This window comes from Strix uralensis, chromosome 11, assembly GCF_047716275.1.
Source record: "Strix uralensis isolate ZFMK-TIS-50842 chromosome 11, bStrUra1, whole genome shotgun sequence".
NCBI lineage: Eukaryota > Metazoa > Chordata > Aves > Strigiformes > Strigidae > Strix > Strix uralensis.
The window spans coordinates 25,013,087-25,027,999 of record NC_133982.1 but is presented as its reverse complement, the minus strand read 5'-3'; the positions used below and the strand labels follow the sequence as shown (position 1 = coordinate 25,027,999).

The 14,913-nt window shown below is 42.0% G+C and overlaps 1 protein-coding gene across 4 annotated transcripts in view; it reads left to right on the top strand.

The window, feature by feature from the left end:
- The first annotated feature begins 1,619 nt into the window (after nt 1-1,619).
- NEDD4 (NEDD4 E3 ubiquitin protein ligase) overlaps nt 1,620-14,913 on the top strand; it is a 62,627-nt gene continuing 49,333 nt past the window's right edge. For 2 of the 4 annotated variants that reach the window (XM_074880102.1, XM_074880100.1), the window contains exon 1: nt 1,620-1,713. In XM_074880102.1, the coding sequence (XP_074736203.1) occupies nt 1,669-1,713 (45 nt within the window). In that variant the 5' untranslated portion in view covers nt 1,620-1,668. Of the gene's footprint in view, nt 1,714-2,036; nt 2,252-7,059; nt 7,081-14,913 lie in introns of those variants that run through there. The other 2 variants (XM_074880103.1, XM_074880101.1) reach the window with 2 other exon arrangements.

Below are 14,913 nucleotides of genomic sequence, written 5' to 3'. Positions count from 1 at the left end.
AGTTGGTCTAATAAAAGACATTGTTTCCTCATGTAAATCTATCTGTTCACGTTCATAGATGAACATGACTATGAAGACACTTGCCCGAATGGCACTTAGTTTCTCAGACACTCACCTGATCCTTCATAGATAATGCCCTACATTTATTCGGGGACATGCACCAACTGATGCTGCTGTTGAGATTGCCTTTCCTCAGAGCCTCCTGCTAGCCCTGGGAGGAGAGCACAAGTGTGTATGATAACTGGCACAGTCTTGCCTGAGCCCTGCTGTGGAAGCTTTAGTTACCTGGGTGTTTTGTGGTCTGCTTAGGGCACAGTCCAAAGAGCTGAGCCTGGGTCTGTGTTTGTTTTGGAAAGGGTAGAGTTTCTCATCAGATGATGAGGGAAGGAGGTCACTCAGGTCATGAGGGGCCAGGCTGAATGGGCTGAAAGATCACGAAAGACACTGGTTCCCTGCCACTACAGGTGTTGCTACATTTGTTCATTGTTAGCAACACATGTGATTTTCCACATGTCATCCTAAAACAAAGGTACGTTCTCTGCACTTGCAGGCTGTGCAGTGCCTGGGAGTTTGGCTCAGGCTTGTAGAAAGGCTTACGGCTACAAAGCCCAGACTAAAACACCCAACTTTAGTTATTTTAGCACCGCTCTTCCTCTTCTCTACCACCTGGAAAGGCCAGTGGGCAGGGAGGAACTCCTGAGTGATTCACAGGCATGTGTTGAAGGGAGCATGAATTCAAACCATTTACAAACCCATCATGGAACCAGGTCCTTCCAACGGGTCAAGCCTTCAGTCAAAATGTTGTCATTCTCCCTTACTCACCTGTTGCTGTACCACTTCTAAGCTTGAACAGGAGGCAGGGGGGCAGATTTTTCTTTTGAGAAAATGGAAAGTGTTTACCACATTGTTGCTTTGATTTCAGACAGGACTTTTACAGATGATCCTTCTCTCTCCTCTGGGATCCTCCTTGCTTGGGTGTTATGTTACGTCAGCTCCTTACACAGCGGGGACTTCCTTCCTCCCAGTACCCTGGAAGACACCACTACCTCGTCCTGGCAGGCAAGGTCCTTTCTGCACGTTGATAATGATTATTTTTTCCTCTCAGTTTTCCCCAATTTTTTGCAATTCCAGAAGGTTCCCTGGATGTGAGGGGCTTGGGCCAGAACTCCCACAGCTTGTGCCTCGGAGATGCGGAAAAGACCCTGGCGATGTAAACCACAGGGAAGATTTTTAGAAAAACTATTTTATTCACCCCATGACCTAGCTATGGGGTGCCTCTCGAGTAGGGCGGGGAGGAGGCACGGTGCTGCCCCTGTGGTCCCCGCCGGGGCGGGCGGGAAGCGCGCGGCGCCCTGACGGGCGGCGGACCCGAGCTGGGCCAGCCCGCCTCAACCGCCCGGGGCCGCGCGCGCCCCCTGGGGCTGCCCGCGCGGCGCGTGTCTCCGGGCGGGGCGCGCGGGGAAGAGCCAATCAGGAGGCTCTGCCCGCCCCCGGGTGGGCGGTGACGCGTTCTTCTGCACCAATCAGACGAGGCGGGAGGCTGGAGGGAGGTGGGGGGCGCGCGCTCGCGGGGCTGTGGGCGTGGCTATGGGTGGGGCGGCGGCGGGCGGGGCGGTGGCGGCGGGTAAACACGGCGGCGGGGCGGCGGGGAGCGCGCGCCGCTCGGCCATGGCGGCTTCTCCTGTTGAGGTGTTTGGGCTGCCGGGTGAGGAGGTGAGGCCCGTGACCACCCCCCCGCGCTGCGCTTTCCGCTCCTTGTCTCCGTGGAGGGCGGGCGGCGGCTTCCCCGCGGGGCCGGGCCGGGCGGGTCTCCCCTGAGGGCGGGGGTTTCCTGCGGGCCCGCCGCGGTCTGGCGTGGCGGTGGGGCGGGGGGAGGTGGGGGCCCCGGCGGGCCCGCCCGGGCCGGGGGCAACGCTGAGCCGGCCGGCTCCCCTCCACACCGGCTGCTGGGCCGCCCCGGCAGCCCTGGCCGGCTGCGGGGAGCGTGGTAAGCTGGCGGCTGCCGTGTTTCCTAGCACCGGCATTCTTGTCTCTAGGCTGCTTTTTGAAAGCTGTGCGAGCCTCCCCCTATAGACGGAGAAATTCGCGTGCGTTGGGCAACTTCCTCGTGACGGAGCTAGATGGCTGAAGCGGGATTTCTTCTCCCCCCGCTCCTTCCCCCAGTACTGAAGAAAAAAGTCTTTGTTTCAGGCTTTGTCACGAACAGTATTTGAACCAATGAAGCGGTGCGTGGACTAAAATTTTACAAAAGGTAGTTTGGAGCCTGAGCGATGGTGCTTTTCTCTGCATTGCCATTAGCGAGAGTATGAAATCTTGGGTGCGTTTTCAGTGGGTTTTTTTGCAATAAACTCGTGGGTAACTGAAAGTGACTTCTGCAGCCACTTCTTTCATGAGGTCGTAGTTCCTGAGCACCTGGATCCTTGGAAGGTGCCCGACACGGATGTACCTGCTGCTGTGCTTAAGTGGTAGACAGGTGTGGTGGGCTTTTGCATCCTAACTGGGGCTTAAGCATAGGGCAGAACGTTGATGGATTAGTTAACTTCATGAAGAAGACAAAAGGTCACTTTTTTTGATTGCAGGTACAGGAAGACTAAAAGCTGTATGCATCTGAAAGCTGTTTGGTGACCTGTGTGAAATGTCAGTAGTGTTGTCATTGAGCCAACAGGATATTTTAGCAAGACAGTCTTTGATCAGCTCTTTTTGTGTCCAGGCAGTGATGATTTCTGTGTCAATGCACACTTGTTGCATCCTTAGCAGGAATTATCTTGATTAAAACTATCAAATATTGTTCCTAGTCTGTTCGTGTGGTGCTCTTTCTCAAGGTCTGCTTTATTTCTGGAGGAGTAACTATAAAGCTCTCATTTTCTTCTTCCTTCATCTTAATATTTGAATTGCATGGGAGTTCTAAGAGAAAATTAGCACAGCATGCTGCAAGGGTTCCATAGCACTTCCCATTGCAGGATTCTATTTTCAGTTGCTAGTAACTTTTTGAGGCTATCTAGTTGGACTAAAACACTCCATGCCTCAGGCTATCTCTTTTAACTTTGTTAATAGAAAGTTTAGTTGTTTCTTAGCCTCCCTTGCTATGGGGAAAGAATTTTGAAATCTGATCAGAATTGAACAATCCTGATCGTCCCTCTATCCTTTTGAACATGAACATGTTCTCTTTGGAACAGCTGGAGGGAGGAGGAGAAAATTTGAGTATGTGACAAGTCTATCAGATCCAACTTTTTCCATAATTCAAAAGCTTAGCCAAACTTCAGTTGATGCTTACTGATTCACATGTAAAGAACTTGCTCAGTTCATAGTTTTTACGTGTGATTCTTCATGCACAAATGACAAAACAAATGATCTTAGGGTTATAGGAAAACTGGTACCAGCTGCTTTTGCCTAGGGTACTGGAATGAAACTAGAGTTCTGTCTCTCTAGATTGACTTTTTTTGTCTTCCCAGAGTTTAAATCTGGAAGATTGCATACACAGAATCACAACAAAAACACAAACTCATAAACTCAAATAATTGAAAGTAGCATCAAGGAGTTTTCTGTAAAAGCCTCCCCTGCCCTCATTTTGCAGGCTTGTCATAGTTTATGTCTGCATACTGCTGCTTCCCCAGGGCTGCTCTGTGATCTATTCTGCAAGATGGATTTGCTTGAGGTATGAATCAAAATTGTCTGGTAAAAGAAAGTGGTGTTATCTGCAAAACCTCTTGTTGCAGCTTTTGCATATGATTATGTGGTAAATAATTGTAAATAAAATAATGAAGGTGAGGAGAAGTTGGTCTAATTGTTGAGGCAGTTGAATGCAGTATTTGAGTGTGAATTTTTTTATCCCTCTCCCCCCCTCCCTACAAGTTATACATTTATTTCAGATTTCTTGGTTAATGGTGTATTATTCAATTGGATTTAATAAAGGATTGCTAATATGATGAAGAATGATGATGAAGAAAATGATGAAGAAGCTGGGATGAAAAGGAAGCCATGGCTGAGGTTGTTGTGTATATAGTGGGTTATTGTATATGCTGTATTTATCGGGATTTCAGTGCCTGCATCTAGCAGATGCAGTTGTCCTTGATTTCTCTGGTTCGCTTTCTCTTCTGTAACGTGGATATAGTATCCTTCTGTCACCCATAGGACTTCTTATGACTTAGCTGGATATTGAAATAATGAGCACTAGAAAGGTCAATGGGAAAACCTCAGAATTTTGTATTCAGAGCAGGGTCTTAGCAGTGTGTGGAAAATGAGGTCTGGGGTCACATGCTGAAAAATGAAGACAGGAGGGATTACAAAATAGTTTGTTTGAGCAATACTTATTTTGCTTACTTAGGTGCCAGTCTCTTAGAAGTAGTTTAATCCTATCATAAGTTCTAACGAGATAAATATGCAATAACAAGCTAAATTGAATATAATCTAGGAACAATGTTAGACTAAAACTGAATGCTGATCACGTTTCTGAATTATTTTTTCCTTGTGAGTTATTTTACATTACAGGATAGTATATAGAAAAAAGGCAAATGAACAGATTATACACCCTATTACAGCTGATCTCAATGTAGAAAAATGAAAAGCTCTAATATTTTTCAAAATTACTTTTTATTCTCTCAACTTCTTTTTAAAGAGGAAAGAAATGCCTTAAAGTAAACTTCCCACCTCCGGATCAGACTTTCTCTCACAGTGCTCTTTGCCTCAGACTGCTTAAAAAAAATTAGGCGGGAGTATTAACTGCTGTAGACATCTTTGACCTGTGAAGTGGGTGACTGCCCGTTGTGTACTTGGGATACATCTACCTTTGAATATAGTTGAAAGTGTTGGTTTGGATCCAAAGGAGCGGACTGACAAAGCTGCTGCTGCTTTTCTCTGTCATAGCAGTGGTAACTTTGCTGGTGCTCTTAAATGTACTTGTTGAGGTGGGGTGTCCATAGCTACAGGGTTTTTGGCTGAGGAACTTCTTAATACGAAACTTTCAGGTTGCTAAGACTTGGATTTCTTAGATTAAACACTTTGATCAAGCATTTTCTGACACTGAGCTACTCGCTTCCAGTTACTGTGTTTCTGTGACAATTGACTGCAATACGAAGTACAGCATTTTCTAACAGTAATTGTGGAATGATCTTTCAAAGATCTGAGGAAGAATTGTTGATACCTCAGCTAACCCTCAGTTGTTTCTTTGGTTACAGAAGGAATTACATTTTTCAGTGGTTTGCTGGGTTAAAAATATAATTGTTAAAAGAACTGTCCAGAATGACAGTGTATTTATTTCTGTTTTCTATTAAAATACCTGCTTGCGCTGTAGGGCTTTGAAATGGCAGTTAATAAAATGACATCACTTATCTATATACATGTATCTCAGTGCCCAGTTTAACTTAAACATTTCTGTATATCAGAGTTCTTACGCTTCCAGCCTGAATTAAGAACTTTCTTATTTTGCTTGTCTCTTTTTATATTGCCTAAATAACATAAGTTAGCTAGCTTTTTTGGTCTGTTGTGTCTATTGAGTTTGATCTGTTTCAGGGATCAAACTAGTAATGGGAACTTCTCACAGGCAAAAATACACTTCCTGCTTGCATGTATTTGCCATTTCAGGTTTCTCAGTCACTTGAGAGCTGTTCTATGTAGAACCAGTGTTCTTGATTTCTGCAGGTCACGTAAGATTTCTCATAAGCATATGGTATTTCATTCTGGAAAGCTTTAGGTATATTTTTATTTTTCTTTAGGATGTACTACTGGAGTCGGTTGTTCATGGTTATTTAGCTTGCTGCTGGTGACCTAACCGTGTGCCTTTGATATGTTGTTTGTCTTTACTTCTGCTCACCTTGCCCCAAACCCTTCTTGTGTTACTGTATTTTGGAGACAATGCTGATGACCAGAAATATTTCAGACATTACTTCGGAGACTGGCATGGACTAGTCTTCCTCTGGATGGCTTATGACAAAACCAGTATTGTTTGGCTCATTTGTGCCTGAGCTTGAGGCAGCCAAGTGCTTCTGTTCCTGTTCAAACCCTCTGGCTTCCTCAGCATTTCTGTACTAGATGTCTGCTCCATCTGACTCTGTTATATGGGGCACTCAAATAGAAAAAAAAAAAAAATAGATGTTCATGTCTCTGCTTCAGAAATGCTTTGAATTTATTCTAGGCTGTGAGGGACTTTCCCATTGCAAGGCATGATCTGAAATCCAGTGTGTCTGGAATAGTTTAGGCACTTGTAGAAATGGCGATGCTTGCTGGTTTGGGGAGGCTTTTTGTTTTTGTTTTGGGTTGGTTTGTTTTTGATGTTTTGGGGTTTTTTTTGAACAGCAGTATAATTTGTGTAGATCTGATGGTTTCAAGAAGCTATCTTATGTACCTGGGTTTGTTTTGGTTTTTAAAGCCTTTTTTTCACACAGAACTAACAAACACTGACTGTGACTGTTTGTGGATACTGGTTGCACATGTTGAAAAGTGGTTTGCTGGTTGTTGTTTTTTTTGGTTTGGGGTTTTTTGGTTTTTCTCTAAGTAAAATTCTGTTGCCAAAGGGATAACTCTATTAGTGACACTTGTCTTCTTGAATCTTTTCCTTAATTTGCAATTGAATGGTAGTGTTAAATATAATCTGTAGCAACAGCCAGCGTTTCTTGAAGGATGAGACTTCTTTATTTATGAACACAAAATACTCCTATGGTACAATTAATGTTTAAGTTCTTTTAGGGAGTTAGTAAGACTGGACTGGTGGAAGTTAATGACTTTCATTATGTTTACAAGATTGATTAATGTAGTTCTATAATGGGAATCTTCCTGAATCTAAAACTTGCTTTGCTTACTTGGAGATAATTTGTTCAAAGAAAAGTGGTTCAGCTCTGTTGGTTGCCACAGAGGAGGAAGAGACTGCTCTCTGGGTTGTGAAGGAATGGTCAAGATGGCAAAGTCTTCTTCCTGCTTTCCATCTCCTTGTAAAATGAACTGGTGATGCTAACAGAACTTACTATCATTTAGAGGTCACCTAACATATATGTCTGCTTCACTTGCAAGATCTGAATATTGCAGGAACTACTTTCCTTCAGCTAAGGCTCACCATTCCTTGGGAAACGCTCTCTTTCAAATGAGATGGTAAGTTCTAACAGTATCTTCATTGGGCCTCTTTCTCATGCTGTCAACTTTGTATCTATCTCCTGCTGGAGTTCCTCAAGCTGAATATAGCATATATAAGTCCTCTTAGCTAACCCGATCTTAGAATTATATGTTGGAGTTTTTTGTTTAAGATCTAAAGAATTTTATTTAAAATTCTTAGTACCCCTTTCTTTATAATATGAGGAAGGTCTGCTCTTTCACGTTGTTTTTAATGTTAGGCAGGTGAAGAATGTCAGTATCTTCTGGACCACTTAAGAGAAAACATTCTGTGCTAATCTCAGTGTAGGTAACGGAAGAGCTAAATCCTTAATTATTCAGTCTCTGAAAAGTTTCTTTGAGATTAAAAGACTGCTTATTGCTCCAGTAAATGCCATTAAGGAGTATGTTTGAGTGTTTCACAATGAAAACATAACTTTTATGGTCGCTAATGATCTCGAGGCAAAAAAACCCAAAACAAAACCCAGACTTTTAATGCAATTTGAAATAAGTAGGGTGCTCTTGGATGGGAGATACATACTAGGAAACTTGCTAAGATACAGGGGTTTTAACACTGACGTGTTTCTGTAGGTTATCTGCTAAAATTGGCAGATGCAAGAAGCTATCTATTCAACTGGAATATATAGTCACTTTAGCAGTAAGTAATCTTTCAGCATTGTTTCTGAGCTGCTCCTAGGCTTCGGAGCCTTTTATGTGATTATGTTTGTCTTTAATCAGTGATTTGTGCTTTAAATAGAAGCTACTAGTTGGTAAAGCTGGATACCTTGAGTAAGATGTCTCACAGATTTGAGAAGGATGGTATAAAAGAAACTATAGATGCATGGTGTGTATCTCTTACGCTAGTACTTATTCTTTAATGGGGTCTTGGCTTTAGTGCACTTCTACCCCTGCAAGTGTCCTAACTTTTCTTGCTGTTCATAGCAACAATATTCCTTAATGAGGTCAGCAGTCTGTGTAGATGTGCACTGGAGAACACTCTATAGTAGTTGATAATTTTTTTTTTTTCTTACTCTCTACTGACTTTCTGGACCTCAGTACATGGGATGGGAGGGATCCCTCTACATCAGATGTAGAACACTTTCAGCCCATTGAACATCCCTTCCTTTTTATGCTCTTTCACTGGGCCAGGCTGTTTACTGTCTTCAGTTTTGAACTTCCAAACTATTGGTATGTTTATTTCAGCTTCCCTTATCTGCACATCCCCAAATCTGAATTTTCTGTTCTCTTTTTATCTGTGCACTATATGCAGAGATGGTATGAAGCTGAAGAAAGCCTTAATATATAATTCCTGATATTACCAGAATCTTAAAAGGTGATGCTGCTGTAGTGTTTTATCATTGTAATATCCTTTAATGTTCTTTTCTTGGCTTGCTTTAGTGGTAGTTGATTTTTGACCTATCTAGCTGGAACAAAAGAATAACAGGATGTTATTGCCTAGAGCAATTGTTTACTACAAAGTGTGCTCTCTGTTAGACTACTCTGACATATTTATATTGGCTTCCTCAAAAAAAGCTGTCTATTCCAGCAGATACTACTATTTTATGTTTTGCATTAGATTAACCATCCTGGTTTTGGTGTTTCCTTACATCCTGTGTCAGTTTTTTCTGTAGAAGTATATTGAAAAAGCAAAACCAAAACTTGAACCAAATATTAAAATAGGAAAACCAATAAAATTAATTTTTCAATACTAATAAAATACGTGCTCTGAAGAACCCTTCTCCGAATTAAAAGCCTTTCTCTTCTGTTGCTATATGGTTATTCTAATTTATCAGAATTTTGTATGTATCTTACACATATCAAACTGCTTTTTCTGTATGGTAGTTGTACATCTCAGTCTAGACTCCCAAGAAGTCACCTGCTGGTGGTTTGGGATGGGTGAGGAATCATTGTTCAACCTGAGAAATGGATTGCAACTTGCTGAAAACCCCTGCAAAATTGTTTGAACTTGAGGTGTTTACATTAACAACAGAGAGAGCCTTTATAGCCACTGAATTAGATAATAACATGTTGCATGTTTTGTTTTACTGCTTCAAGCAAAGGAGAACTGTTAATAGTGTAATATGTTCATAATTGAATTATTGGATGTTGCAGACATTAATGACTGGCAAAGGTAAATGCCCCTTGCTGGTGTAACATAGTGTTTCAATGCACAAAATGAAAAATTTTGAGCTTTTTTTCCCCCCATCCCCTGGCTCAGGTATAGGCAGCAGCTAAAAGACAGTTGTAAGGTGCTGAGTTACAACTCTTCGTTGTAATCTTGTGATTACATTTAGATTGTGTAGGATATATTTTATCACTTACAGTCTGTGGAACTGGCAGTGCACGCCCTGCACACACATAGGTGCATATGTACACACGCATTTGCACACACTCGTAAGCTGGAGTCTACCTTCAGGGACTCAGACAAGGATCACACTTAATCGTCGTTCTCTGGTTTGTTCAGTGTATTGTTCTATAGTCATCACCATGTCACCTTTTCTTAGTTTGTGCCTTCTTTCTCACCCTTTCTTTCTGCATATGCCTTTTCTTCTCTTTTCTGCTCTGTTTTGGACTTCTACCACTAAAGTAGGAATCACTCTTCCAGCTGCATTAGCATTATTTTCCTACCATGTGAATCTGGGAAGGATGGGGTTGAGAGTGGACAGTATTAATACTTGTCCTTTATAGTCATTGACTATGAACAGCTGTAATCCAGGCAAGATCATTCTATTCTGAAAGTTTGAGGAGTTTAAAACTTGCTCACAAAACTTGAAATTTCTTTCCAAATGTTGTTTTCTTGCCCAAAATGAACAGTTCAAGAAAGTATCACCTTAATATATGTTAGTTAGGTAGATTCATAGTGACATTTGTGGAAATGAAATGCTATCCACTTCTGCAAGTGCTGCTTAATTAGTTTGACTCTTGCTTTGCTCTGTAGATGTTCTGGTTTTGGCTGGGATAAAGTTAATTTTCTTTCTAGTAGCTAGTACAGTGCTGTGTTTTGGATTCAGTGTGAGAATAATATTGATAACACACCAATGTTTTAGTTGTTGCTGCCTAATTCTTAAGGATTTTTCAGTTTCCCGTACTCTGCCAGCGAGCAGGTGTACAAGAAGCTGTGAGGGAGCATGGTCAGGACAGCTGACCCGAACTAGCCATAGGGATATTCCATACCATAGAACATCATGCTCGGTATATAAACGGGGGTAGAGTTGGCCGGGAGGGGCGGATCGCTGCTCGGCATCGCTCAATAGGTGGTAAGCAACTACATTGTGCATCACTTGTCTTTTCTTGGGTTTTATTTGTCTCTCTTTTTATTGTATTACTTTTTGTCGTTGTTGTTGTTTTATTTTAGTTTTTAAACTGTTCTTATCTCAACCCACAAGTTCTACTTTTTTCTGATTCTCCTCATCCCACTGGGAGAGGGGAGGAGTGAGCAAGTGGCTGTGTGGTGCTTAGTTGCTGGCTGGGGTTAAACTATGACAGTAGAGAACACATTTTAAAACTATTTTAATAGGCATACATAAAAAGGATTTCTGTGTTATGATCAGTTCAAAGTACAGCAGGCTGGCAGGCATTGCCTTTAAAGCTTTAAAGTTATTGGTTGTCTACATGTCACTCAGAAACCTTCTATTTCATCATCTTGTTACATACTATCTGTTAGTAAATAGATGCATTGTTAGAGATTATGAAAATGGCAGGTGTTAGCAGTCCTGGCTATTTTGACCAGTTGATCTTGAACATCTTCTTTAGAATATGCTAATACGACTAACAATAGAATAATGATAAAACCTGGAAGTTCATAATAAGGTAACTAGCTTGCTGAGTCAGCTCTGTAAAGGATGATTTGTCTGACTTAATCAGACAAAGAATTTTTAGACAGTTCAGTGTCTGTAATATGTGGTAGCCTTACCCCCCCACATACCCCACCCCTCAGCTTTAAAAATACTATATAAGCCCTAAAAATAATTTATCCTTGAATTTGTATAGAAGCAGACTGATGCAAACACTCAGTGTCATTTGGACTTCATTTCTATGCAGCTGCTCCCCGGCAGATTCAGTAGTTTAACAAATATTTCTTTTCCCACGCTGCATGTCGGGGTACTTGTATTCTCAGAGGAAACAGCTTAACAGTTCACAGTTTTAGTGGCGAAATGATCGGCTTGTATTTTGTATATGATGCTGTGTTGTGGGCCATTATTGTGTTCCCTTCTCCAACCCCACCCCTTCTTCCTCCAGCCTTCAAAGTGTCTGGCAGTCAAATGTTGTCAACCACCTGAACATCCTTGCCTCATCTATACAAACAACCCTGTAGAACTCTGTGCCCAGAGCTGCTGCCTTTGATGGGCTGTTGTGTGTGCATGTGTCTCAGAAGTGCATGTCTCCGTTACAGAGCAGCTGGGTACTAGGGCATTAAACCTCTAAGACTCCTGGTGTGTTCAAAGCAGAAGCGAATACTCTGTCTCTTTAGCTGTACAGACGGAGTAAATTCAGACTGACCCCTGCAAGTTAATGTCAGGACCACAAAAGTGTGGGTAGGCATTTATGGCCAGGAAGGGACTCTTGGGGAGATAAATTGCTCTGAGAGCAGTTTCCCTGACAAGCTTCAGTGCTGCTAGACATAGCTGGTGCGTTCCTGGTTACTGACTAGGTGCCTATTCCTTCCTATGCCACCAGAACCACTGGAAGCACCACAGTGGTGGAAAAGAGTAGCGGGGTGAGCTTGAGAGTGTCTACAGCCAATATAGAAGAGGTACAGACTGCAGCCTGTGTGTTTCTTGGACCACAGAAACACTCTTGGGTTGCAGCTGCCTGTGGACTTACAGAAGCCATTACGATCCACCGTTTCTTGTATGTATGTCTATGAAGGTGTCAAATAAGGATCTCCTGAGCAAGGTGAATGAAGAAGAAAAGGTTCAAAATGGCCTTTGAAACCATGAAACTTTGGTTTTGAACCTGTTCCCTGTGGATACCAGAATGAAGTATCTTTGTCTCTGTGCAGAGCTTTCATCACTTAATTTTTGGCTGTGTGAAATTAGCTTCGAACAGTTCTGGAACTCTTCAGCTGTTCACTACTTTCTGGGATCATCGTGTTTAGGGCAGCTTTTGTGAGCTGTAGCAGCAGTTCTTTAGCAATTCTGCCTGTCATCAGTGAGTGGGGAGAAAAGGTCATCTGGTCACAGCACAGAGTGGTGTCCTGTCAGCAGGCTTCTGCCTCTTCAGGATGTGCGGTGTTGTAGCATAATGAGTCCTTCCAGTGTAACACACTTCTGACTGCATTTGGATCAAGCTGTCTGAACTTCTCCTGATCTGCCTTGTGCACTAGTGTGACCAGAGAATGGGGAACGTAATCTCTCATGAATAAGTCTTGCACTTACGTGTTAACATGGGTGTCTTCCTGAAGTTTCTAGTCTTGGAAAAGGAAGAATAGGACCTTTCAGTATCATCTATCAGTTTAACAGATACACAAAAAGGTGTGTGGTGAGTTTTTGGAGGGTGAGAGCAGCTAGTGAAAAAAGTGAAAGTGAAAAAGGAGATCTGTGGGGAAGATTGTTGTGAAAAATTCAGAATTTTTTTAAAAACTTCTTTAATCGAGAAAGATATTTCTACATGGCAGTTCATAAGCAGATGTCAGTTTGCTTAGTTGTTCTGCTGGTCTAACTAAAATCCTGTACCTGTCCTAGTTTGGCACTGATCCCAAACAAATAATCCTCTCTCTTTCAGCAAGGCATGTTTAAATCAACCTTCAGCATGCCAGCCTTGGGTTTGTTGCTTCTAGTTTCTTGAGGTCACATACAAAGCAATTTGTCTTTTTGAAAAATAGCATTCAGATAAATTCAGATCTCTGCTATGATACAAGTAAACAAACCACGTGATTAAGCCAACTTGAAAATCTGAGAGTGTGGATCCTGTTTCTGGGATCTCCTCTGTGTGGACTGCGTTGATGCCCTGTTAAGCCTGGCTCTGAGATGCCTGTACCCAAAACCATCAAATTGCCTTTACTTTTCTCATGCTTGAAAAAGTGAGAAAAGCTTGTGGCTTAAGTAACCAAATACAGATGCAAGAGAAGGTATTTGTCTTTTAGGGCAGTGTATCCTATACCAACATCTACTCTTGGTCCTTTTTCTGAGAAGGAGGGGGTGAGATCGTTTCTCAAATTGGATTCTGTCAGTTGGGTCCCATGGGCTGGGACTGAGGACCCTCCTCTTGCTGGGAGAGAGGGTGGTGGTGTACCAAGTGAGGTGCAGAAGCGCCCGGTGAGAGTGGAAGTGCACACATGGTACTCTTCAGCTTGAGTAGTCTCCAAAACTCACTCATGTTGAATGTAACTGAAGCCAAGTAATGGATAGAAGATAAATTGGATGCTTTTTTTGGAATGTAAGATAAAGGTGGATATTTTAGGATATTTGTGGTATGTGTGTGTGTATATATATATATATAAATATGGCTCTTCTTAATTTGATGCCAACATAGTTTTGTATTACTTGTTCCTAAACTTGATTAGTTCTGTTGCTGTCATAAAACATTGGTAATATTATGGGCCTTAAAGCCTGGTCATGACTAAGAATTTTGAAAGTTTAGGATGCCTACTAGTGGTCAGTGCTGGGTGTGGTTGGTTATTAGGTCTTTCTTTTCTGAACTATTAGATTTCCTAGTAGGAGACAATTTTCTTTGAAGATAGAAGATGGACTTGTGATTTGGCTGGAATTGTCTTGGCCACTTGACTGTTTTGTCAGTAAGTGGGTATTGTAGATGTTCATCTCAGTCCTGTGGCAAACACCTCTGACTATAGAGGGTGAGAGAAACTTCTTAAAAATTTTATTTAGTAGCTTGTTTTCAGCTTTACCTTGTTAGCCAGTCTTCTCTGCCTCAGGATTAGCCTGCAATTCTCTTGGTTACCTTTACAAACTCCTCCAGTTGGTATTGGTTAGGGAGTCCAGCCCTGTGGTTATGTGGGAGACCAATGATAAAACAAACTTTGAGTGCTTCCTACAAGTCTCCTTTTGAAAGCATGTTTAGTCATATGTGGAATTCAGGAAGGCCCCAGGGACAACATCTGCTGCTTCACCCATTACTCTTTGTATCTGTTTAACTCTTTGACCACCTAGATCGGATCAGCTTTCCTCACAAGTGTCTCTGACTAGCCATTGCCTACAAACAGTCCTTCATCTGCAAAGCTTTGTGCTTTCCAGAGAAACAGTGCTCATTTGTCTTCTTGCTCTGACATGGCTGCAGCTGTTGGGATTTTTTTCCTCTCTTGAATTCAGTGGCTTATCAGATGAGCCATGTAACACTCTGCACAGCTATATTAATTAACAGGAGGAGAGCAATCACTTATGTCGCTCCTGTGAAGCTGTAATTTGAATAATATGTAACTGAAATAATTTTTTGGTTTTTAAAAATCTCATACCCTCTGACAGGTCATGTCAGAAATCCCAATATTTTGAGCGTGGCCTCTCTGTGCTGTAAAACAAAAATAGATGCAAGAATTCTTTGTTCTTGCCTTTTTCTAGAGTTCTTTACTGCTTTATTAATCTGTTCTGATAAATTTGATACTTCCTGGGGGGAATGAAAGGGGTAAATTTGTGGTCAGAGTCTATTTCCCACACTCTGATAAATACTGAGATACTATTAGGTGAAAACTTGCTCGGACCATGCTCGTTTGTCCAAGTGTTTAATGCAACTTGCTTGAATGGCTAGCGAGATGTAAATAGCAGCCCATTCCTTGTGTCCGAACAGATCATGCCCATGTGCACCAAAAATTGTTATGCTGTTCAGAGCATGTTCTCACAGAGATTCTTGCCTTCTCTGTAGAAAAGATGACCAGGAATTACC